This window comes from Notolepis coatsorum (assembly GCF_963971535.1).
Source record: "Notolepis coatsorum genome assembly, chromosome: 10".
NCBI classification, from domain to species: Eukaryota; Metazoa; Chordata; class Actinopteri; order Aulopiformes; family Paralepididae; genus Notolepis; species Notolepis coatsorum.
In genome coordinates this window covers 78,869,056-78,895,143 of record NC_140174.1, presented here as the reverse complement: position 1 = coordinate 78,895,143, position 26,088 = coordinate 78,869,056, and the positions used below count along the sequence as shown (strand labels likewise).

The 26,088-nt window shown below is 50.8% G+C and overlaps 1 protein-coding gene across 1 annotated transcript in view; it reads left to right on the top strand.

The window, feature by feature from the left end:
- LOC311235202 (LIM and SH3 domain protein 1-like) overlaps positions 1–26,088 on the top strand; it is a 107,256-nt gene that overhangs the window by 25,838 nt on the left and 55,330 nt on the right. The window contains exon 3 of the mRNA XM_084322575.1: positions 13,480–13,564. Coding sequence (XP_084178701.1) covers positions 13,480–13,564 — 85 coding nt within the window. The remainder of the gene's footprint in view (positions 1–13,479; positions 13,565–26,088) is intronic.

Below are 26,088 nucleotides of genomic sequence, written 5' to 3'. Positions count from 1 at the left end.
TTCTTTGCGTGAAAGGTAGGCATCCCTTCCCGCCGCAGGAGTGGCGTGGCGTATCTCAACACGCCGCTGACTGGGACTCTCTTTGTTCCCGTCTCGAGGAGGTTAATGGCGTAGATGTCGTCTTTAGAGCGAATGTCTTTCTTTTCGTTCTTAAAGGGCATTTGTTCTAAGGTCCATAGCCTCTCTACATGCTGCAGGAGTGCAGTGTCTCCCTCTGTGACTCGGGAGTGGAGACAGCTAGTGGCTGTGGTTCGGTTGAGAGATTTGGCGAGTGGGCCTTGGAGAGTCCATCCTAGGCGGGTCTCGACTGCTGCAGGACAGCCTCTGGGTCCGGTATGAACCCGGTCTATCGGGACAATGAGGTCTGCATGGTCGGAGCCTATCAACAGTGTCGGGGTAGCACCGTCTATGAGTGGGATCGGTAGCTTACGTAGATGTACATATTTCTCCATCAGCTTGGCTACGGGGTATGTGTACCGCGAGAGTCCTATTTCTTGGCTGGTGAAAGCGTCTGTAATCCTGTACCGTCGCTCGGGCTGGCCGCTTGCTGCGATAGAGAATGAGACATTCTCGCCCTTTATCGTTTTCAAATCTCTTCTTATTGTCCGAATTGTCATTTGGTTTTCGCTCCCCCGCAGCCCTAGCTGGGCCGCAGCGGACGCGAGCAGAAGGGTCTTCTCTGACCCGTCATCAAGGACGGCGTAAGTGTCCATGACTTTATTCTGGTAGCTCAATGTCACACGGACTACCTTTAAGAGCACTCTGGCTCCGCTGCTGCTGGCGGGGTCGATGTACATGACGCTTGCTTTGCTGCTGGATGGTGCGGGTGGAGGCCGCCGTCTGTTACTGTCGTGGAGTATGTCCAGATGGGCTCCATCGCACCGACTGCACTTTTTCTTTAAGCGGCATTCGGCTGCCATGTGTGATCGCGCACAGCGAAAACAGCGTCTGTTGGACTTTATCCATTGACTCGCTTCCTCCGCATTCATCTTGGGGAATGAGTCACATTGTGACAGCCAGTGTTCTTTCTCACAGTAGGGGCACACTATCTTCCACTTCTCCTTTCTTGAGGGGGTACTGTGGCTCCTACTGCTTGGCACTGACTCTGATTGGTGCATGACAGTCACCGATCTTCTTCCATCATTTAGTCTCCTGGTTCCTTCTCTGGAGCCAGGGGTGCTCCGTCCGAATGTATCTAGCCGTAAGCTGCTGACTTCTCTCGCCAGGAAGTCGGCTAGATCGAGGAGGTTCGGTTCGGGGCCATTAGGGTCTCGGTGGTCTCTCTGCCGCCTAAAGCGCTCCTGTCGGGCGGGCGGTAGCTTCTCCAAGATCCTTTCTACATTTGAGTTGGCGTATAGTTCATGCCTACCCTTTTCCCTCTGCGCTCCCAGCATCCCTACTAGGGACTGCACTCTGATGGACAGGTCGTCCAGTGCTCGATTGTCTGTTGCTGGGGGTAGGCGGTCGATGTGCCTGATCTCCTGGATCACGTAATCCCATATACGTCCATATCTCTGGTCCAACGCTACCAGCGCTGCGGTGTATGGGGTCGTGGAAGTGGCGTAGGCGAGCGCTATGTTGTGCGCGCGGGGTACCTTTAAATGCTTCAGTAGTATCGCGTATTTATGGCGTTCATCAATGACATCCACCAACATTGTCTCCAGACACATGCGGAGCTCCGTATACTGGGCCCGGTTCTCCTGGGTGAAGTCTGGTACCATAGGTGTGCCAATGTATGACGCGGATTGTTGATACATCGGCGAGCGTTGGGGGAGAGGCCTCCTAGGCGAGTCTCCTCCTGCTCCTTGGCGTGGGCTGGTACCGGCTGTGTACCATGGCCCGCTGGTCCAGGTGCTGTTCCTCGGTGCGGGTCGTGCGTCGTGCTCACCCGTGAATAGCGTCGGGGGTCTGTAGCGCAGCTCCGCGGGGGTATAGCCTGGGCTGTACTGGACCTCCTGGTCCGGTAGAGTACTGTGCTGTCGTCGGGCGTGGTTCTCCTCCTCTTCCTCTTCGTCTTCCGTTAGGTCATCCAGGGCTTGTAGTCTCTGATTTAGCCTCTCCGCAGTGTATGCTGCTCCTTCCCGGTGGCTGGGTCTCGCTTGGACCGGTTGGGGAAGGGGGTCTGCGGGGGGTATAAACCTCGTCTGTTGGTCAAGTTCAGGGTCGCTTACTCGGCTAGGGGATGCCGCCCTGGAGTGATGTCTAGACGAGTTCCTGGAGCCTCTGGTGGAGGGAGGGGGTGTTGTCCTTCTGATCAGCTGTTCTATTAGTTGCGCTTGTGCTCTGTCGCGCTCGGCTTCGCGCTTGGTGAGATCCGATTCTCTCTGGGCACCGGTGGCGGCGCGCTGGGCGTCGGCCCGGTCTCTTGCCATATTCTCTTCCATCTGAATGCGTCTTATTTCCAGGCGTATGTGCTCTTCTTCGCTCCGTTGCTGTATCTGCAATCGATCGCGTTCACCCTGGAGTCTATCGCGTTCAGTAGAGGCTTTCAGGCTGACGAGGAATGCCTGCTGTAGTGTCCTCTCTGCCTCGCTGGGAGAAGACGGTTGTATAGGGGAGCCGTCCCTTGGGGTACTCCGTGCGGAGTCTTGGAGCTCTATCTCCACGGTGCTCTCCTCATCTTCTTCCGTGCCGAGTTCTCTCTCGGTAGTGTTGTCTTCCTCCCGGGACTCGTCGGGGACTACTTCTTCGGTATTGGCGGGGTGTAAAGTCATGTCTGGTTCCCCCTGGTCCCCACCGTGAGCTGGGTCAGTTACGTTAGAACCCATAGGGGCCTCTATGGTCGGGGTAGCCTGGTCGTTAGGGTTAGACATAATTTTACTTTCTAGTTTTACCGCGTTTACTGTTGGTAGAAGACTAGGTTGTTGACTGACAGCGTAAGCCTCTAGGTACTGAGGGAGCTGTCGTTTGCGCCGCGGGCGTTGTTGGTTAGGAGGATCGTTTCGTGGAGTGTTCATCATAGGCCATTTTAATATTAATAACACTATATTAATATTACACTGATTACCCTCCGGCTCGAAGGACCAATTGTAACTGAGGGGTACAATTCCCTGACTGTATTGTTAGATATGATACTTACTACCACTACCTCTTGTACTTTAGACTCTGGCCACCCAGTACTAGGTATAAATAATTATGATAAACACTCCCACCTGATGAAACGGATCCAACACAAATGTACCAAGTCGAAAGTCTGCGTTTAATAATAATACATAGCAAAAGGTATGTACAACGATCACTTAATTACATTTATGATTTGAAATAGTATGCACTTTTATGGCAAAGGAGTATTCGTAGGTAGATCAATATCGAATGTCCAATCTCTGATTGCGCAGGAAGCAAATATACAACCTGGAATATTTAGGGAACAATAGCAATGATACTTGAATGATTATATAGCTGGATACACTAGGGGGAGGTTCCGACTGCTTGTAGGACAGCTGGAGGGGGGGGTAGAGTCTGGCTGTATCCCGTCTGGCCGAGGGTATCCTGGGAGAGCCCACAGTCGTGCGACCCGGTGCCCAGCGATCCTCGATCCACAGATGAAAGCAGTTGGACTCTCTGTGGCCGGCGTCCTCCGGTCCACGATGGAGAGACGTGAGGCGACCTCGTCGTGTAGAGCGTCTTCTCACCTGTCGTCCTCTCCGGGGGGGGTATTTCCAACACACCGCAGTGTTGGCCTTTATCCATAGAATAATCAAAGTACTCAAAGCATAATCCAAGCCGGGGAAGGCTAGCCGTCGTCGGTAGAATAATCCAATATACAGGTCCACTCGCTCTTTGGCCTGGAGCTCCTCGGGTGCAGCTTCACGTGGGGTCAACCACCCTGGATAAGCGTCCAGCTGATGCCCGAAACGATGGGGGTGCTGATTACTATAGAACTCTTACCGCACGAGGCACTACATATGAATAGACTATTATTAGCTTAATAGAATACGTCCAACTCGACGATATAGTGCCAAATATGACTATTCAAATATTAATATACACGATGTCTCAATGCCGATACTGGGCCGAATTGGCCTTACTGCCCACACGTGGTTTGCGGGGAGGCTTTTGCGTCTGTCACTCTGTTGGAGGGTAAGGAACTGGACTAAAAAGAAAGTTCTACTTTAATAGCGCAGTATATATACGCACTATGAACAAATAGTACCATTAGTGGTGCGGTAGACATATTCCTACGCGGAACTAGGACTTGTCCATACATGTTGAGCGGTACGATTGAAACTGGTCTGAGGGGTATGGCGACCTGGCACCAAGGTCTCGTCCAATGGTAGAATGGAGACTATTATGGGATGTTCAGTAGACTAGAAGGGATATTCAATGCATATTGTACAAGGAATATACAAGGGATATCAGGGGATATACAAATACAATTAAATATATATATATAAATAAATATATATATTCGGTTTAATCTGATCCTTCAGAACAGCCGCCCCCTAATTGGTCCCAACCCAATTAGTTAAGCAGAGACAGATTAACCACACTGTCTACCACTCAAGGGTTCGCTGTAAGGGTCAGTCAACTCACAAAGTCATAGGGTCATGGTCATCATCGATTGTGTCTGGGAGTCGGGGCAGTTCTATGAGCCTCGCCACAGGACGGGTGTAAATGCGCCCCTGGACGAGTACTTCAGCTGCTCGGACCTTGCCATCGGCACCGGTGATCACTTTGCTTACGCGGCCAGCCGGCCACATAGCTCTGGGTAGTGACTGGTCAATAATCATGACGACTGTTCCTTCCGTCAAATTGTCTCTCTCTTTTACCCACTTCTGGCGGGTCTGTAGAGACGGTAGGTAGTGCAGTAGGAAACTGCTCCAAAACTTGTCGGCTAATACTTGGCTGTACCTCCACATTCGTCGGCCGTTCGCTTCTTCAGGCCGGTACATTGTCTGGGGTAACGCGGGATCTAGCCGCCCCATCAGGAGGGTGTTGGGGGTGACTGGGTCGACATCTGCTACATCACTGGAGACGTAACCGAGGGGCTTTGAGTTCAATACTCCCTCAATCTCCGTGAGGACTGTCATTAGGACTTCTTCCGCCACAGTCTGGGCCCCAAGTACTGCGTACAGGGCTGTCTTTATAGAACGTACTTCTCGTTCCCAAGTTCCACCGAAGTGGGGTGCGTTTGGGGGGTTGAATTGGAAGTCAATCTGGGCTGGAGCGAGGTGGGTCTTAAGTTCTGGGCCCATAGCTTGGAAGCTCTCCCTCAGCTCTCTTTCTCCGCCTTTGAAGTTTGTCCCGTGATCGGACAATAATGTAGACGGTTTTCCTTTCCGTGATGTGAATCTTCGGAAGGCCATAAGGAATGAGTCTGCGCTCATGGTCGGAAGGAGCTCGATATGTATCGCTCTGGTGGTCATGCATTTGAATACAATACCCCACCGCTTCTCGGTGCCTCTTCCTTTCTTTATGTGCAGCGGGCCAAAACAGTCCATGCCTGTTGAGTGGAATGGCTTGTCGCCGAGTCGGAGGCGACATGGAGGTAGGTCAGCCATCCGTGGTATGCTGGGCTGCGCGCGCCACTTTCGGCAGTCTAGACAGGTTCGCTGGAAGCGTCGCACCGCCTCTCTTCCTTGAAGTATCCAGTAACGACGTCTGATTTCCGCGAAGACTCTCTCTGCTCCTGCGTGGTGTACATCCTCGTCGTATTTCTTTATAATCAGCTCTGTGACCTTGTGTCGGCTGTTCAATACGATCGGGTACTTAATGTCATCCGGTAAATTGGGGGCTCTCCGCAGGCGACCACCCACTCTGATGAGGGTATGTGTGTCACTCTCGGGGGCCAGATGAAGCAATCTGCTGTCTGATGGGACGGGCTTTCCTCCCTGTAGACAGTCTAGTTCATCGGGGAACGAGTCTCTCTGGGCTCGTTGCAGTAGAAGCAGTTCTGCTTCCTCGTAGTCAGCTGCTGACATATCAGCGGGGGACTTAATCTCTGGGTGGTGCCGCAGGAATGTCCGTTGCTGCGCACTCTCTATGGTAATGCAATCGTCTATGTTGGGGTCTGCGGAGACAACAGTGCTCAATCCACAGAACATGGGTTTCTTATTCTCAGCCTCCTCGTCACTTGCTTCCCTCGGGGTGGGCGTGGGCCAATCTCCTTCCGGGAGCTTGAGGAATGCTGGTCCGTCACTGTAGATGTTATGACGGGTTAAGTCATCTAGGGACATTCCCCGGGTGATGACGTCAGCTGGGTTGTGTTTTGTATCAACATAGCGCCAGTTTGCTTCTCCGGTTAACTCTCCGGTTAACTCTTGAATCTCAGTGACTCTGACTCCCACGAAGACTTTGTATTTGCATGAATCCGATTTGATCCAGGCGAGTACTGTCGTGGAATCTGACCACAGGATTGTTCTATGCACCGGAATGGTGAGCTCACGTTGGATGAGCGTGGCTAGATGCGCTCCTGCGAGGGCTGCGCAGAGCTCTAGACGTGGGATAGACTGTTGCTTGCGTGGGGCTATTCTCGAGCGGGCGAGGATGAATGCTGTGTAGATCTCTCCCCCCTCTTCTTGGGCCCGCAAGTAGGCTACTGATCCGTAGGCGACCTCGGAGGCGTCACTGAAGACGTGTAGATCCATTTTACATGTCTCTGGCCTCACCGTGGGTGGGAAGTAGCTTCGGCGTATATTAACGCCTGGGAGTGAGTGGAGTTCCATCTCCCACTCTCTCCAGGTGGATGCAAGGTGTGCGGGAATGGGGTCGTCCCAGCCCTGGTCCTTGTCCCACAATGCTCGTACAATCATCTTTGCCCTGGTGGTGTACGGTAGTATACATCCTAACGGGTCATATTGTCGGGCGAGTGTTCTGTACACACTCCGTCTGGTGGTCGGTATTGCCGTCGACCTTCCCTGCTCCGTGGTCAGGGGTTTGTGTCTATAGTGGAGCGAATCTGTTTTGAAGCGCCACACTAGTCCTAGTGTCATCTCTTGGGCTTCTCCTGGGATTGTGGCCATCCAGGTCTCGCTGCTCGCTGCCTTGTCCTCGGAGGAGAGGCTGCGCAGTACGTGCGGATCGCTGCTGGCCCACTGCCTGAGATCAAAGCCGCCTTTGATCAGAGAGGCGCGGAGTTTAAGTAGGAGAGCCTCGGCTTCTTCCTGGGTCGAAACGCTTTGTAGACAGTTATCTACGTAGAAGCTGTTCTTCACACTGTGTCGGACCTCTTCGTCCGCTGCTGGGTCCTCTGCGACATGTCTCTGTAGTGCAAATGTAGCACAGCATGGGCTGCATGTAGTTCCGAAAGGGAGGACTTCCCATTGGTAGATGGCTGGGTGCTCATCTCCTGGCCTCTCTCTCCATAGGAACCGCAACAGGGGCTTGTCCTCCTCTACTAATCTCACCTGCAGGAACATCCCTTTGATATCCCCGCTGATAGCCACCTTGTCCTGGCGGAAGCGGAGTAGTACGCCTAGTAGGGAGGGGCCGAGTGTAGGACCGGGCAATAGCTCTTTATTCAGATTGTGGGATCCGATCTGGTAGCTGCAGTTAAACACGATGCGGTCTTTGCCGTTGTGATGAACCTTGTGGTGGGGCACGTACCACGATTCAGTCGTCTGGTCGGCCTCTTTAATGTCAATCTTTGTGACGTGTCCCGCTGTGATGAGCTTCTCAATCTCAGCGCGGTATACACTTTCTTGGGCGGGGTCCTTGGCTAAGCGCCGCTCTGTGTTTAGTAGGTACCGCTCTGTGGCGTCTTTCTTTGCGTGAAAGGTAGGCATCCCTTCCCGCCGCAGGAGTGGCGTGGCGTATCTCAACACGCCGCTGACTGGGACTCTCTTTGTTCCCGTCTCGAGGAGGTTAATGGCGTAGATGTCGTCTTTAGAGCGAATGTCTTTCTTTTCGTTCTTAAAGGGCATTTGTTCTAAGGTCCATAGCCTCTCTACATGCTGCAGGAGTGCAGTGTCTCCCTCTGTGACTCGGGAGTGGAGACAGCTAGTGGCTGTGGTTCGGTTGAGAGATTTGGCGAGTGGGGCTTGGAGAGTCCATCCTAGGCGGGTCTCGACTGCTGCAGGACAGCCTCTGGGTCCGGTATGAACCCGGTCTATCGGGACAATGAGGTCTGCATGGTCGGAGCCTATCAACAGTGTCGGGGTAGCACCGTCTATGAGTGGGATCGGTAGCTTGCGTAGATGTACATATTTCTCCATCAGCTTGGCTACGGGGTATGTGTACCGCGAGAGTCCTATTTCTTGGCTGGTGAAAGCGTCTGTAATCCTGTACCGTCGCTCGGGCTGGCCGCTTGCTGCGATAGAGAATGAGACATTCTCGCCCTTTATCGTTTTCAAATCTCTTCTTATTGTCCAAATTGTCATTTGGTTTTCGCTCCCCCGCAGCCCTAGCTGGGCCGCAGCGGACGCGAGCAGAAGGGTCTTCTCTGACCCGTCATCAAGGACGGCGTAAGTGTCCATGACTTTATTCTGGTAGCTCAATGTCACACGGACTACCTTTAAGAGCACTCTGGCTCCGCTGCTGCTGGCGGGGTCGATGTACATGACGCTTGCTTTGCTGCTGGATGGTGCGGGTGGAGGCCGCCGTCTGTTACTGTCGTGGAGTATGTCCAGATGGGCTCCATCGCACCGACTGCACTTTTTCTTTAAGCGGCATTCGGCTGCCATGTGTGATCGCGCACAGCGAAAACAGCGTCTGTTGGACTTTATCCATTGACTCGCTTCCTCCGCATTCATCTTGGGGAATGAGTCACATTGTGACAGCCAGTGTTCTTTCTCACAGTAGGGGCACACTATCTTCCACTTCTCCTTTCTTGAGGGGGTACTGTGGCTCCTACTGCTTGGCACTGACTCCGATTGGTGCATGACAGTCACCGATCTTCTTCCATCATTTAGTCTCCTGGTTCCTTCTCTGGAGCCAGGGGTGCTCCGTCCGAATGTATCTAGCCGTAAGCTGCTGACTTCTCTCGCCAGGAAGTCGGCTAGATCGAGGAGGTTCGGTTCGGGGCCATTAGGGTCTCGGTGGTCTCTCTGCCGCCTAAAGCGCTCCTGTCGGGCGGGCGGTAGCTTCTCCAAGATCCTTTCTACATTTGAGTTGGCGTATAGTTCATGCCTACCCTTTTCCCTCTGCGCTCCCAGCATCCCTACTAGGGACTGCACTCTGATGGACAGGTCGTCCAGTGCTCGATTGTCTGTTGCTGGGGGTAGGCGGTCGATGTGCCTGATCTCCTGGATCACGTAATCCCATATACGTCCATATCTCTGGTCCAACGCTACCAGCGCTGCGGTGTATGGGGTCGTGGAAGTGGCGTAGGCGAGCGCTATGTTGTGCGCGCGGGGTACCTTTAAATGCTTCAGTAGTATCGCGTATTTATGGCGTTCATCAATGACATCCACCAACATTGTCTCCAGACACATGCGGAGCTCCGTATACTGGGCCCGGTTCTCCTGGGTGAAGTCTGGTACCATAGGTGTGCCAATGTATGACGCGGATTGTTGATACATCGGCGAGCGTTGGGGGAGAGGCCTCCTAGGCGAGTCTCCTCCTGCTCCTTGGCGTGGGCTGGTACCGGCTGTGTACCATGGCCCGCTGGTCCAGGTGCTGTTCCTCGGTGCGGGTCGTGCGTCGTGCTCACCCGTGAATAGCGTCGGGGGTCTGTAGCGCAGCTCCGCGGGGGTATAGCCTGGGCTGTACTGGACCTCCTGGTCCGGTAGAGTACTGTGCTGTCGTCGGGCGTGGTTCTCTCCTCTTCCTCTTCGTCTTCCGTTAGGTCATCCAGGGCTTGTAGTCTCTGATTTAGCCTCTCCGCAGTGTATGCTGCTCCTTCCCGGTGGCTGGGTCTCGCTTGGACCGGTTGGGGAAGGGGGTCTGCGGGGGGTATAAACCTCGTCTGTTGGTCAAGTTCAGGGTCGCTTACTCGGCTAGGGGATGCCGCCCTGGAGTGATGTCTAGACGAGTTCCTGGAGCCTCTGGTGGAGGGAGGGGGTGTTGTCCTTCTGATCAGCTGTTCTATTAGTTGCGCTTGTGCTCTGTCGCGCTCGGCTTCGCGCTTGGTGAGATCCGATTCTCTCTGGGCACCGGTGGCGGCGCGCTGGGCGTCGGCCCGGTCTCTTGCCATATTCTCTTCCATCTGAATGCGTCTTATTTCCAGGCGTATGTGCTCTTCTTCGCTCCGTTGCTGTATCTGCAATCGATCGCGTTCACCCTGGAGTCTATCGCGTTCAGTAGAGGCTTTCAGGCTGACGAGGAATGCCTGCTGTAGTGTCCTCTCTGCCTCGCTGGGAGAAGACGGTTGTATAGGGGAGCCGTCCCTTGGGGTACTCCGTGCGGAGTCTTGGAGCTCTATCTCCACGGTGCTCTCCTCATCTTCTTCCGTGCCGAGTTCTCTCTCGGTAGTGTTGTCTTCCTCCCGGGACTCGTCGGGGACTACTTCTTCGGTATTGGCGGGGTGTAAAGTCATGTCTGGTTCCCCCTGGTCCCCACCGTGAGCTGGGTCAGTTACGTTAGAACCCATAGGGGCCTCTATGGTCGGGGTAGCCTGGTCGTTAGGGTTAGACATAATTTTACTTTCTAGTTTTACCGCGTTTACTGTTGGTAGAAGACTAGGTTGTTGACTGACAGCGTAAGCCTCTAGGTACTGAGGGAGCTGTCGTTTGCGCCGCGGGCGTTGTTGGTTAGGAGGATCGTTTCGTGGAGTGTTCATCATAGGCCATTTTAATATTAATAACACTATATTAATATTACACTGATTACCCTCCGGCTCGAAGGACCAATTGTAACTGAGGGGTACAATTCCCTGACTGTATTGTTAGATATGATACTTACTACCACTACCTCTTGTACTTTAGACTCTGGCCACCCAGTACTAGGTATAAATAATTATGATAAACACTCCCACCTGATGAAACGGATCCAACACAAATGTACCAAGTCGAAAGTCTGCGTTTAATAATAATACATAGCAAAAGGTATGTACAACGATCACTTAATTACATTTATGATTTGAAATAGTATGCACTTTTATGGCAAAGGAGTATTCGTAGGTAGATCAATATCGAATGTCCAATCTCTGATTGCGCAGGAAGCAAATATACAACCTGGAATATTTAGGGAACAATAGCAATGATACTTGAATGATTATATAGCTGGATACACTAGGGGGAGGTTCCGACTGCTTGTAGGACAGCTGGAGGGGGGGGGTAGAGTCTGGCTGTATCCCGTCTGGCCGAGGGTATCCTGGGAGAGCCCACAGTCGTGCGACCCGGTGCCCAGCGATCCTCGATCCACAGATGAAAGCAGTTGGACTCTCTGTGGCCGGCGTCCTCCGGTCCACGATGGAGAGACGTGAGGCGACCTCGTCGTGTAGAGCGTCTTCTCACCTGTCGTCCTCTCCGGGGGGGGTATTTCCAACACACCGCAGTGTTGGCCTTTATCCATAGAATAATCAAAGTACTCAAAGCATAATCCAAGCCGGGGAAGGCTAGCCGTCGTCGGTAGAATAATCCAATATACAGGTCCACTCGCTCTTTGGCCTGGAGCTCCTCGGGTGCAGCTTCACGTGGGGTCAACCACCCTGGATAAGCGTCCAGCTGATGCCCGAAACGATGGGGGTGCTGATTACTATAGAACTCTTACCGCACGAGGCACTACATATGAATAGACTATTATTAGCTTAATAGAATACGTCCAACTCGACGATATAGTGCCAAATATGACTATTCAAATATTAATATACACGATGTCTCAATGCCGATACTGGGCCGAATTGGCCTTACTGCCCACACGTGGTTCGCGGGGAGGCTTTTGCGTCTGTCACTCTGTTGGAGGGTAAGGAACTGGACTAAAAAGAAAGTTCTACTTTAATAGCGCAGTATATATACGCACTATGAACAAATAGTACCATTAGTGGTGCGGTAGACATATTCCTATGCGGAACTAGGACTTGTCCATACATGTTGAGCGGTACGATTGAACCTGGTCTGAGGGGTATGGCGACCTGGCACCAAGGTCTCGTCCAATGGTAGAATGGAGACTATTATGGGATGTTCAGTAGACTAGAAGGGATATTCAATGCATATTGTACAAGGAATATACAAGGGATATCAGGGGATATACAAATACAATTAAATATATATATATAAATAAATATATATATTCGGTTTAATCTGATCCTTCAGAACACATATGCTAGCCTGTTTTTTAACAATAATTTGTGATGCCATCACAACCACTGGCATTTAAAGGGTACAAATAAAAAAATGCCTGCACCAGAATGCAGGAAATGAAGTCTTTGTAACAAGAAATGTCCTGGTGGCCTGACTGGGGCTATATTTTGCACTATATTTCCTGGCCTGAATGATTTCCCCAGTCCAGCCCTGGTTAAAAGCCTCCAATGCTTATTAGTGTGTGTGCGTTTGAACGTGTGCATGTTTCAACCATACATTTCCATTTATAAAAAAAAAATTAAATGACCTCCTATAATAGTGGGGGTCGCGGCTCTGAAAAGTTTGGGAACCCCTGGCCTAGGGGATAGAAGGTTCTGATGTACCCTCTCCATGTGGTTTTCAGCATGCGTCTTCATAGTCTCTTCAGCTCGTATGCTTGAAGAGCTTCCATCTCCTAGGGTGCAGGGTTTCTTACATTTCTTCAATGTTTTTGTAATCCACTTATCCACTTCACGGGGGATTGGCCCATGCATTTTACCATTGCCCTATTGGTCAGCTTCACCTGCTTCCCCCTCCCACGACGAGGATGTTAGGGTTGGATTTTGGGAGGGAGCCTCACTATGTAGGCCTACTTGTTTTAATTGATTAACTCCTCGTTTTAAAATACCATTTTATTTTATTTATATTCTATAAAATAATATTTATATTTGATCAGACGTATATGAGGAGCCTCTGAGTTCAGCTTGGTGAGTGAGGAGACTTAAATTGAAGAAGAATAAATCTCTGTGCCAGCAGTGTAACACATCGTGTTATCTGGAGTTTAGTTCCAGAGAGATTCCATTCAAACATGCAATGCAGTCTTTCTGATAATGTAAGAAGCAGCATTTGTTTATAAGTTAGCAAGGTAATGAATAAGAAAGTAGTAAGAATCAAGTTTGTGTGAGTGCCTTTGTGTGTGTGTGTGTGTGTGTGTGTGTGTGTGTGTGTGTGTGTGTGTGTGTGTGTGTGTGTGTGTGTGTGTGTGTGTGTGTGTGTGTGCGCGTGTGTGTGTGTGAATACATAAATTAACATGAAAGAGTATGCTTAGTATATATATATTTTTTTCTTTTTTATGTTTTAAAATAGTACACTCATTTGAGTAGTGGAAAAGGGGTATGATTAAATAAGTGTATACTTCTTCCTACTCCTTTTCGAACATGTAGATTGAGTTGTGTTTTGCTTTTGTTATTGTTTGTTTGTATTCATTGCATGTTCGAAATAAAGATTTCAAATAAAAAATCAAAAAATGCTTGTTAACATGTATAACATGTAGGGGGATGATGTGTCAGAATGTCATCTGTGTTATTGTGCTGTCCTCCAGGCATTACCCCAAGACGTCCTTCACCATAGTGACCGATACCCCCGAGAACCTCCGTCTCAAACAGCAGAGTCAGCTCAACAGCCAGGTCAGGTCACTGTATCCAGACCACCTCACTGTATCCAAACCACCTCACTGTATCCAGACACCTCACTGTATCCAAACACCTCACTGTATCCAGACCACCTCACTGTATCCAGACAACCTCACTGTATCCAGACCACCTCACTGTATCCAGACCACCTCACTGTATCCAAACCACCTCACTGTCTCCAGACCACATCAGTGTATCCAAACACCTCACTGTATCCAGACCACCTCACTGTATCCAGACCACATCACTGTATGCAGGGGCGTAGCTGGGGGGTAGCTTAGGAGGATTCCAAGGGCCCAGCACTGGGGGGGGGGGGGGGGGGGGGCCCATTTTTTTTTTTCTTTTTTACTAGACATCACTCAGGTGTATTATTGATGCTCTCATTGATACTATGTTTGTTTCTGAAGTGTGTGTGTGTGTGTGTGTGTGTGTGTGTGTGTGTGTGTGTGTGTGTGTGTGTGTGTGTGTGTGTGTGTGTGTGTGTGTGTGTGTGTGTGTGTGTGTGCGTGAGATATATAGAGTGAGAGGGGGGGCTTTGGTAGACTATTGCATTGGTCCATTCATTGAAGATGAACGTAATGCGACATCCTTTACTAGGCTCACCCACCAACAGTGCAGGTGCTGAACTGCTGATCCGAATGTATAGGTAAAAACCATATTATAATGGTATTATAACCATAAAATTCCGATTTTACTCACACATTCCTATTCACTTCCCTGTCTTATTTCATTGATACTACTGACACATAATAGCATTCTCTCTCTCTCTCTCTCTCTCTCTCTCTCTCTCTCTCTCTCTCTCTCTCTCTCTCTCTCTCTCTCTCTATCTCTCTCTCTCTCTCTCTCTCTCTCTCTCTCTCTCTCTCTCTCTACCCCCCCTCTCTTCATCCCTCTCTCTCTCTTGGCACCAGGGGTGCAGTCGTGCACACACGCGGTTACACGGCGTGTTATTAGTAGTCACTCAGGGCAGAAGTGTGCGCAATGATAAGTACCCGGCCGTTGTAGAAAGCTACCCGGCACTTGTCACCTAGACTTTGCATAATAATAGGAACCTACGAGAAGGTGGGGGGCTGCTTGATCTCCATTGTTATGCATAATAATCATCTGTTCTGTGCGCAACTGAGGGAACATGTATGCGCGTGCGCGGGAGCGCGCGTGCACGTGGCGTGTAACCAGTTCCCATATTACGACTGCACCACTGCTTGGCACCACTCACACAACACAGCCACTCAAGCTGTCACCAGGCTCCTGAACATTCTAACTGATCCAGTTTGACATTATCTTCTGATGCTATCTGAGTCTTGGTCCAAGAGTTCTTTTAGGGAGAATCAAGAAAGAGACATCCCACAGTCAATGTGGCATGAAATTAAAAGGAGAATTGTGGTTATTTTAAAAGCAATTTCGCTTTCATCTGGCATCAACGTTCTGAAACTCTTAAATATTTAGTTAGTAGCCAGTCTTTTCAGAGACACAAAATGTATTAATAGGCTATTGATTGATTGATGTTCTTTATCTCTCCAGGCACGATTGTATGAGAACACGACAACCATCCTTTCACACCCACCCTGGCTCTGAATTGGAGTTTGTCAAACAAGGCTTCCTTCACACACTCCTCCAAAAATAAACATCTCCCCCATGTTTGACTACGGCGATGTACTGTAATCTATAAAATGGCATCAAAGCACATCCTTAACAAGCTTGACAACCTTAACAATCTTTATAAACAAATTGACTGGCCCTCCCTTCACTACTCATCACTGTGATCTTTATAAACTAGGTGAGTGGCCCTTCACTACTCACCACTGTGATCTTTATAAACTAGTTGACTGGCCCTTCACTACTCACCACTGTGATTGTTACGAAGGATCAGATTAAACCGAATATATATATTTATTGATATATATATTGCATAATATTTGTATATCGTTTGATATCCCTTGTATATTCTCCTATTGGACAGCGGTCCCTTAGGCGCCATTGCCATACCCCTAAGGTCTGGTTCAAAGTCACCGCCAAAGACTTGCCTGGACATGAACGGCTCTGCGCAAGGATATGAGACAGGAATAAAGCTGGTACTAGTTTGTTCACCTAACGTATAAATACGGCGCAGGTGAATACAGAAGTAGAGTTACCCAATAAGTTGAAGCCTCACCCACGATACAACGTGCGGTGAAGTATGGCCTGTTTGGCCCCAAATAGAGCATTGAGACCGCGTGCGAATTAATAACTGAAGTATCAGAGTTTAACGCTGTACCGTCGAGTTCGACCTATTCTTTTTTTTTTTTTTTTTTTTTTTAACTTTATTTTTTTAGCGTTTATCGCTTTTCTGGTCAAGCATGACCGACAGTTGTAGGGTGAAACGGGAGAGAGAGCAGGGGGAGACATTCGGCAAATGACGGCGAGTCCGGGAATCGAACTCGGAGTCAACCAGATCCGTGACGCAGCACGGAGTCAAGTCAAGTCAAGTCAAGTCAAGAGTTTTAATTGTCACGGCATACAGGTATACAATGAAATGCGGGTGGTCTTGCCCGCAACGATGTGCAATACAGTGGTACATATAATAGAATCAAAAGAAGAAACAACATTGTGCAGTAACAGGTAGCAGGTAACATGGAGTGACATCTCGGTATCTGTACATAGTTATTTACAGCGCATGTGTGACATGCTAGTTAGCTTTGGTAGTGCAATACACTGTTCCTGTTATTCTAATTTAAAGTGTCCTTTCCTTTGGCCATAAGTGTGCGTGTGTGCGACATGAGTGTGTGCCCGCTCATGTTAAAGTGTTAAGTGGCTGCTCGTGTGTGAGCGTGCACAGTGTGCGTGTCGTGTGTGTGTTCATGTGTGCTTGTGTGTGGACAGTTCAATGTTCTGAGCACTCAATGTACATTGTTCATGGCTCTGATGGCCTGGGGGAAGAAGCTGAGCCTAAGCCGCTCTGTCCTAGTGGCTGGGATTTGCAGACGTCTGCCTGACCTCAGCAGCTGAAACAGGCTGTTATTGGGGTGGTGAGGGTCTTTCATTATCCTGCAGGCTCTGGATTTGCACCTCTTGTTGTATAGAACCTGCAGGGGGGGTAGTGCAATACCCGTGGTACGCTCGGCTGAGCGCACCACTTTCTGTAGGGCCTTCTTGTCCTGTGCCGTGCTGTTTCCATACCAGGCAGTGATGTTTCCGGTCAGGATGCTCTCTACAGCTCCTGAGTAGAAGGACTGGAGTATCTTCCCCGATACTCTGAACTTCCTTAACTGTCTCAGGTGGTAAAGACGCTGTTTCGCCTTCTTTACTACTGTGACTATGTGTGTTGACCATGTCAGGTCCTCTGAGATGTGGACCCCCAGGTACTTGAAGCTGCTCACCCTGTCCACGGTAGCCCCGTTTATCATCAGTGGTGTGTGTGTCTCTTGCTGTCCTCTCCTATAATCCACGATCAGTTCCTTGGTTTTGCCAATGTTCAGGAGCAGGCTGTTGTCCTGGCACCAGCGTTCCAGTACCTCAACCTCCTCCCGGTAGGCCTTCTCGTCGTTGTCCGAGATCAGCCCCACCACCACCGTGTCATCTGCGAACTTCACTATGGAGTTGGAGCTGAACTTGGCCACACAGTCGTGTGTGTAGAGTGAGTACAGCAGGGGGCTCAGAACACAGCCCTGGGGGGACCCGATGCTCAGGGTGATGGTGTTGGAGGTCTGACCCCCCACCCTGACCGTCTGGGGTCTTTCGCTCAGAAAGTCCAGTACCCAGGCGCTCAGGGCGGAGCTCAGACCTAGCTCGATCAGCTTGTCCACCAGTCTGGTGGGGACTATGGTGTTGAACGCTGAGCTGTAGTCAATGAACAACAGTCTCACATAGCCCCCCTTCTGACGGTCAAGGTGCGAGAGGGTGCTGTGCAGTACCTGGGAGACTGCGTCGTCGGTGGACCTGTTTGTCCTGTATGCAAATTGCATAGGGTCCATATCACTGGGGAGGGAGGCACAAATGTGGTCCTTGACCAGCCTCTCGAAACATTTCATGACCACAGAGGTGAGTGCCACCGGTCTGTAGTCATTTGGACATGCTGGGGAGGGTTTCTTCGGCACAGGGATGATGGTAGACCTCTTGAAGCAGGCAGGGACCACTGACTCCGCCAGTGATTGATTAAATATGGCGGTGAACACAGGGGCCAGCTGGTTGGCACAGGTCTTGAGTATACGTCCTGTTATGCCATCTGGGCCAGCAGCCTTCCTGGTGTTCACCTGCATAAATGCTCTTCTCACACTGTGTTCCGACAACGAGAGAGCGTCCCCCCCCCCTCGCGGTTGCCCCCCCCCCTCCACAACAGCCGGCGCGCCAGTGACGTCACTAGCCGGAGAGCCAGCAGCGCCACTGTCTACACCAAACCGAGCGTAGAAGGTGTTGAGCTTGTCCGCGAGGGAGGCGTCGTCGCTCCCCATTGAGGGGGCGCTGACTTTAGGGTCAGTTATTGTCTTCAGTCCCTGCCATAATCCTCTTGTGTCGTTTTGTGCCATTTGTGTCTCCAGTTTGTCAGCATATGTCCTCTTAGCAAGTTTGACAGCTTTGCGTAGAGTATAGACTGAAGCCTTATACTCCTCCATGTTTCCTGACTCTCTACCCAGGTTGTAGGCGGTGGTACGAGAGTTCAGAGCTGCTCTAATAGTGCTATCCACCCACGGTTTCTGGTTTGGGAAAATCCGCACCGTTTTCCTGAGGACAATACCATCAGCTATTGTTGTTATGTAGCACACCACTATGTCTGCTAGTTCACTGACGTCACTGGCGCTTCCTATGAACATATCCCAATCCGTGTCTGCAAGCACGTCCTTGAGCGTGGCCTCTGATTCGTCGGTCCACTTCTTTGTCTCACGTGACACGACGGCGTCACGTGATCTCTGTTGATATGCCGGAAATAGCAAGATGTAGTCATGATCGCTCGAGCTTGTGGACCCCGTTAATGGCGGAGCGGCTACTGCCTTGTAACCCGCTTTGAACGGGGAATAGCAGTGGTCGAGTGTGTTCTTCCCTCTGGTGGAGCAAGCGATGTGCTGAAAAAAGGACGGCATCACTTTCTTCAGGTTGGCCTGGTTGAAATCGCCGGCCACTACCATCGCTGCGTCTGGGTGTTTGATCTGGTGTCTGTTGAGATGATCGTGTAGTTCGCCCAGCGCTTTGCCCGTATTCGCGTGTGGGGGAATATACACGGCAGTCATGACGACTGCTGTGAACTCCCTCGGGAGGTGAAACGGACGACATAGGATAGAAAGATGTTCCAAGTCCGGCGAACACGAGTTTGAGAGGACCTTCACCCCCTCGGGATTAACCCAGGAATTGTTCGTGATGAGGCAGACTCCGCCGCCGATGGTCTTTCCTGAGCCAGCGTTGCGATCTGCACGTAAGACTGTGAAGGCATCCGAGGGAGAGACGCTTTTGTCTGGGGTCGTCGACGTGAGCCATGTCTCTGTGAGACATATAATGTTGATGTCTCTCATCTCCCGTTGGAACCGGACCCTCGCTCTCAGATCATCCATCCTACCCTCCAACGAACGGGCATTCGCCAGAAAGATGGATGGAATTGCTGGGCGGTAAGCAGCTCTTTTTAGTCTCAATCTGATACCTCCTCGTCCCGCGACGCAGCGCGGTAACATGGTGTGCTACTGGAGCACCCGAGTTCGACCTATTCTATTAAGTCAGTAATAGTCTATTTATGTATAGTGTATCGTGCGGCTACCGTTCTACAGTGACCAGCATCACCAACGTTTCCTCGTACCAGCTAGTGTGCTTATCCAGGCTGGGCTGCTTACCATGGCGCTTTCACCCGAGGAGCCCTAGACGAGGACCGTGTGGATCATGTACACTGGATAACCTACCGACGAATGCATAGCCCTTTTCGGCTGGATTATATTTTGCTTTGGTCCTGTAATTGATGGAGCGGAGAATCGCCTACACCCACAATTGTGTGGGATTTACCCTGTGAGGAGCAACGTCGAGCCCGCTTCTCAGAAGCCTGAGGCCGGCTAGCTTTCTTCCATGCGGAGCTGCATGCCACGGAGAACAGCTGTATTCATCTGCGGATCAAGAGATTATTGCACCGTCTCCTGTACTTGGAGTCTCTTTATCATCGTTGACCCAGACTCTACTACCGACAAATCCTCTCCCCTTGCTGGCTTACAACCGGAGGGACCCTACCAGTATCTCCCGCTACCTTACTAGAGTACCATAGATATAATTCCTAAGATTCAGGTTATATTATTATCTCCTGCGTAATATGAGAATGGACATACGTTATTGATTTGCCTACGCACATTCCTTTGCCTTATAAGCGCACCTTAAGTAAAGTATATTATGTACTATCATTGCTGCTAATAAATACTTAAACCCAGTTTTGTGTGGAACCGAGTCATTGTGGGAAGTGTTCATCATAAGATACCTGTGTACTGTATGGCCAGTAGTAATGTACATAAGACAGTAGTGGTTTAATGATACCATACTTATTAATACAGTCAGGGAATTGTACCCCTCAGTTACAATTGGTCCTTCGAGCCGGAGGGTAACTAGCGTAATATTAATATAGTAGTATTAATATTGACATGGCCAATGATGAACACTCCACAAACGGTTCTCCTAAAATAGATCGCCCGCAGCGTAGACGGCAGACACCTCAGTACTTAGAGGATTACGTTGCCAGTATACTACCTAGCTTTCTACAGACGTTAAACGCGGAAAAAGTAGATAGTAAAATTATGTCCAACCCTACCGACCAGGCTACCCCGCCAGTAGAGACCCTAGTGGGTTCTAACGTAACTGACCAAGCTCACGGTGGGGACCAGGAGGGACCTGACATGACTTTACCCCCCGCCAAGACCGAAGAAGTAGTCCCCGGAGAGCTCCAGGATAAAGAAAGCCCTCCAGGGATGGAACTCGACCCACCACAAGAAGGGACGCGCACCCCGGAGATGGATCTCCTCGATACGCGACAGGAGAACGGATCTCCAACGAGTACTACCATGAGCAGATCACCTCAACCAGCGTCTTCCCCCAGCGAGGCGGACAAGATGCTGGCGCAGGCCTTTATCGCCAGCCTGGCAGCCTCAACCGAGCGCGATCGACTCCAAGCACAGACGCTTAGCGAGCGCGAACATTCTTCCATGGAAAGAGAACGCCTTCAAGCGCAGCAACGGAGTGATGAAGACCGCATACGCCTAGAGATTAGACGCCTCCAGACGGAAGAGAATATGGGAAGAGACCGCGCCGAAGCCCAGCGCGCCGCCGCCGAAGCCCAGCGCGCCGCTGCCGGTGCCCAAAGAGAAGCAGAGCGCGACCTCGCTCTCACCAAGCGCGAAGCCGAGCGCGACCGATTACAAGCGCAGATAATGGAGCAGCTGATTACCAGGATAACCCCCCCTCTTTCCGCACGGGGCTCCAGGGCCTCGTCAAGACAAGGGTCAAGGGCACCCTCCCCTACCCGATCAAGCGACCCTGAGCCCGGCGACCAGAGAGAGCCTATACCCCTCTCCGAACCCCTTCCCCGACCGGTCCAAGCGAGACCCAGCAACAGGGAAGGACCGGCCTATACAGCGGAGAGGCTAAATAGACGACTACAGGATCTAGATGACCTGCCAGAGGAAGAAGAAGAGGGAGAGGAGGAGAGTCAAGCCCAACAGCATCACAGTACTCCACAGGACCAGGAGGTCCAGTACAGCCCAGACTTTACCCCCGCGGCTCTGCGCTACAGACCCCCGACTCAATTCACGGGTGAGCTTGACGCACGACCAGCCCCGAGGAACAGCACCTGGGTACGCGGGCCTTGGTACCCAGCAGGTACCAGCCCACCACGACACGTAAGAGGAGACTCGCCTAGGAGGCCTCTCCTCCAACGCTCACCGATGTGCCAGCCATCCATGGCATCGTACCTTGGCACACCGACGTTCCCGGACTTCACACACGAGAACAGAGCACAGTACACAGAGCTACGAATGTGCTTAGAGACAATGATGTCCGATGTAACTGATGAACCTCAAGGTGCCCCGAGCGCACAATATAGCGCTGGCATATTCCACCTCTACTACCCCCTACACCGCGGCTCTAGCAGCACTCGACCAGAGATATGGACGCATATGGGACTACGTAATACAAGAGATAAGGAATATTGACCGCCTACCCCCAGCCACAGACAATCGCTCACTAGATGACCTGTCTATCAAGGTACAATCCCTGGTAGGGATGCTGGGGGCGCAAAAGGAAAAGGGTATGCACGAACTGTACGCGAACTCTAATGTCGAGAGGATTTTAGAGAAGCTTCCGCCCGCCCGACAAGAGCGCTTCAGGCGGCAAAGAGACCACCGTGATCCTAACGGTCCCGAGCCATCCCTCCTAGACCTAGCCGACTTCCTGGCGAGAGAAGTCAACAGCCTATGGTTGGATACGTTCGTGCGGAGCACACCAAGCTCCAGAGAGGGACCTAGGAGAGTAAACGATGGCCGCAGACTGGTGACCGTCATGCACCAAGCAGAATCAGTACCGAGCAACAAGAACCACAGTACCCCCTCAATGAAAGAGAAGTGGAAGATGGTGTGCCCGTACTGCGAAAAGGAACACTGGCTGTCACACTGTGACACGTTCAAGAAGATGACCGCCGACGAGGTGAGTCAATGGATAAAGTCCAACCGACGCTGTTACCGATGTGCGCGCAGTCACATGGCAGCCGCTTGCCGCTTAAAGAAGAGGTGTAGTCGGTGAGACGGAGCCCACTTGGACGTCCTACATGACAGTAACAGAAGAAAGCCTGCACCCTCAAGCAGCACAAAGGCAAGTGTTATGTACATTGACCCCGCCAGCAGCGGGGGCGCCCGGGTGCTCTTGAAGGTGGTCCGTGTAACATTGAGTTACCAAGACAAGGTCATGGACACCTACGCCGTCCTTGACGACGGGTCAGAGAAGACCCTTCTCCTTGCGTCTGCTGCGGCCCAGCTGGGGCTGCGGGGGAGCGAAGAAACGATGACGATTCGGACAATAAGAAGAGACCTAAAGACGATAAAGGGCGAGAATGTCTCCTTCACTATCGCAGCAAGCGGGCAGCCAGAGAGACGGTATAGGATCACTAACGCTTTCACCAGCCAAGACATAGGCCTGTCGCAGTACACCTACCCCATCGCCAAGCTGATGGATAAATATGTGCACCTGCGTCAACTACCTATACCGCTCATAGACGGTGCCACCCCGACCCTGCTGATAGGCTCCGACCATGCACACCTCATCGTCCCGATGGACCGGGTCCACACTGGGCCCAGAGGCTGTCCTGCAGCAGTCGAGACCCGCCTAGGATGGACACTACAAGGCCCCCTCGCTAGGTCTCATAACCGAACAGCAGCCACTAGCTGCCTCCACTCCAGAGTGACAGAAGAAGACACCACCCTCCTACAGCATGTCGAGAGGCTATGGACCCTAGAGACAATGCCCTTTAAGAACGAAAAGAAAGACATTCGTTCCAAGGAAGACATTTACGCTATAGCCCTCCTCGAGCGGGGGACAAAGAGAGTCAAAGTCAACGGAGTGATGAGATACGCAACTCCACTCCTGAGGCGAGAGGGTATGCCTACCTTCCACGCCCCAAAAGAAGCGACAGAGCGGTATCTATCGAACACAGAGCGGCGCCTAGCCAGAGACCCCGCTCAAGCTACTGTGTACCGCGCTGAGATTGACAAGCTAATCACAGCGGGACACATAAAGAAAATTGACATTAAAGAGGCCGATCAGACGACCGAATCATGGTACGTGCCGCACCACAAAGTCCACCACAACAGCAAGGATCGTATTGTGTTCAACTGCAGCTACCAGATCGGATCACAAAATCTGAATAAAGAGCTCTTGCCCGGCCCAACACTCGGCCCCTCTCTATTAGGCGTATTACTACGTTTCCGCCAAGACAAGGTGGCCATCAGCGGCGACATCAAAGGGATGTTCCTGCAGGTGCGACTAGTGGAGGAGGACAAGCCCCTGCTGCGGTTCCTATGGAGAGAGAGGATTGGGGATGAGCAACCAGCCATCTATCAATGGGAAGTCCTCCCTTTCGGAACCACATGCAGCCCATGCTGTGCTACGTTTGCACTGCAAAAACACGTCGCAGAGGACCCAGCAGCTGATGAAGAGGTCCGACAAAGTGTAGGAAATAGTTTCTACGTGGACAACTGTCTGCAAAGCGTCTCGACGCCAGAAGAAGCCGAGGCCCTCCTACTCAAGCTCCGCGCCTCCCTGATCAAAGGCGGCTTTGATCTCCGGCAGTGGGCCAGCAGCGACCCTCAAGTATTGCGCAGCCTCTCCCCAGAGGACAAGGCAGCAAGCAGCGAGACCTGGATGGCGACCATCCCAGGAGAAGCCCAAGAAATGACATTAGGACTAGTCTGGCGCTTCAAAACAGACTCGCTCCATTATAAACACACACCCCTGACCAAGGAGCAGGGAAGGTCGACTGCACTACCGACCACAAGACGGAGTGTATACAGAACACTCGCCAGACAATATGACCCGTTGGGATGTATTCTACCTTACACCACCAGGGCAAAGATGATTGTAAGAGCGTTATGGGACAAGGACCAGGGCTGGGACGACCCCATACCCGAACACCTTGCCTCCACATGGAGAGAGTGGGAGACAGAACTCAGCTCACTCCCAGGTGTCAACATACGCCGCAGCTACTTCCCACCCACAGTGAGGCCGGAGACGTGCCAGATGGACCTGCACGTCTTCAGCGACGCCTCCGAAGTAGCCTACGGTTCGGTGGCCTACTTGCGTGCCCGAGAGGAGGGAGGAGAAATACATACTGCCTTCATCCTGGCTCGCTCAAGAATAGCCCCCCGCAAGCAGCAATCTATCCCGCGTCTAGAGCTCTGCGCAGCCCTAGCAGGAGCGCAACTCGCCACGTTAATCCAACGTGAACTCACCATCCCGGTGCAAAGAACAATCCTGTGGTCAGACTCCATGACCGTACTCACATGGATCCAGTCTGATTCGTGCAGATACAAGGTCTTCGTGGGAGTCAGAATCACAGAGATCCAAGATTTAACAGAAGCAGCAAGCTGGAGGTATGTGGACACAAAACACAACCCAGCTGACGTCATCACCCGGGGAATGTCCCTGGATGACCTCACCCGTCACAATCTGTATAGTGACGGGCCCGAGTTCCTCAAGCTCCCGGAAGAAGAGTGGCCTACACCCACCCCACGGGAGGCGAGTGAAGAGGAGGCAGAGAATAAGAAATCTATGTTCTGTGGGTTGACACACACACTCGTCCCCACAGACCCCAACATAGACGACTGCCTCACCCTTGAGAGTGCGCAGCTAAAGACATTCCTGTGGCACCACCCAGAGGTTCAGCCCACTACTGACATTACTGCAGCTAACTACGAAGAAGCAGAACTTCTTCTGCTACAGCGAGCCCAAAGAGACTCGTTCCCCGACGAGCTAGACTGTCTACAGCATAGGTGTCAAACTCACGGCCCGCGGGCCAAATCCGGCCCGCCACGTCATTTGATGTGGCCCCCCAAGAGCTCAGGTAAAAAAAAAAAAAAAAAAAATTTTTTTTTTTTTTTTTTTTTACATTAATATTGGGTTAAAAAATACCAGTGTTAAAATAATTGTGGGTTAATGCGTTAATAAAGCTTTAACTTTGACAGCCTTAGTTATTACACATTCTTACACATACATGTATGTTGAACATCTGAGGTAACAAAGGAAAAAAGCCAAAAGCACTTACTCCTCAGACATTCTTTGACAATTTTACAGCCCAAAATACAAAAACGATCCAGGCGGAATAGGTAACAAAGGGTTGAAGAAATATTGTCTGAACTGTCAGATGCAAACTGGCTGTGTGACATAACCGAGCATCTCGCTCAATTGAATAAGAAGCTGAAGGGACGCAAACAAGTCCCACCCAAAACTTGACCAATATAGTTGTGAACTGAGACAACCCTTATTTTGTTATTTTTGAGTACAGTTACAGTTGTGTGTTCATGCAGACACATAATAGCAATTTCATTACGAATTGAAAATGGGGGACCCTGATGTAAACAAGTCGAAAGTCTTTCTCTGGTCTGCATCCCCTTAACAATTGTGTGTATTGAGCTGTACTGTACTGTACCCATTCTGCAATCTGTTAATTAAAGTTAATTAAACTATCTTCCATTAGTTGGATGTATGGCCTCTGCAAGGTTGTGTGCAGCCATTTGTTTTTGTAACATCTGCTACATCTGTCCCACGTGTTCTTTGCAGCTCACAGTTGTTAGTTCTGCCCCTCTTGACTGTGACAAAAAGGTTTTGAACAAACTTAATGTCATAGCTTGTATTTGATGATATTCTTCTTTGTTATTTACTTGAATGGTTTGATCATTGATTGGTGGAGTAATATGGGGTTCTGATAAACTAAAATTATTTGTTAAAATAACATAAGCTAACATATATTTTTACATTTATGCAAATGAATATGCAATATGTATAACTTGAATAAGTAATAAATACAGAAACACCATGTTTAA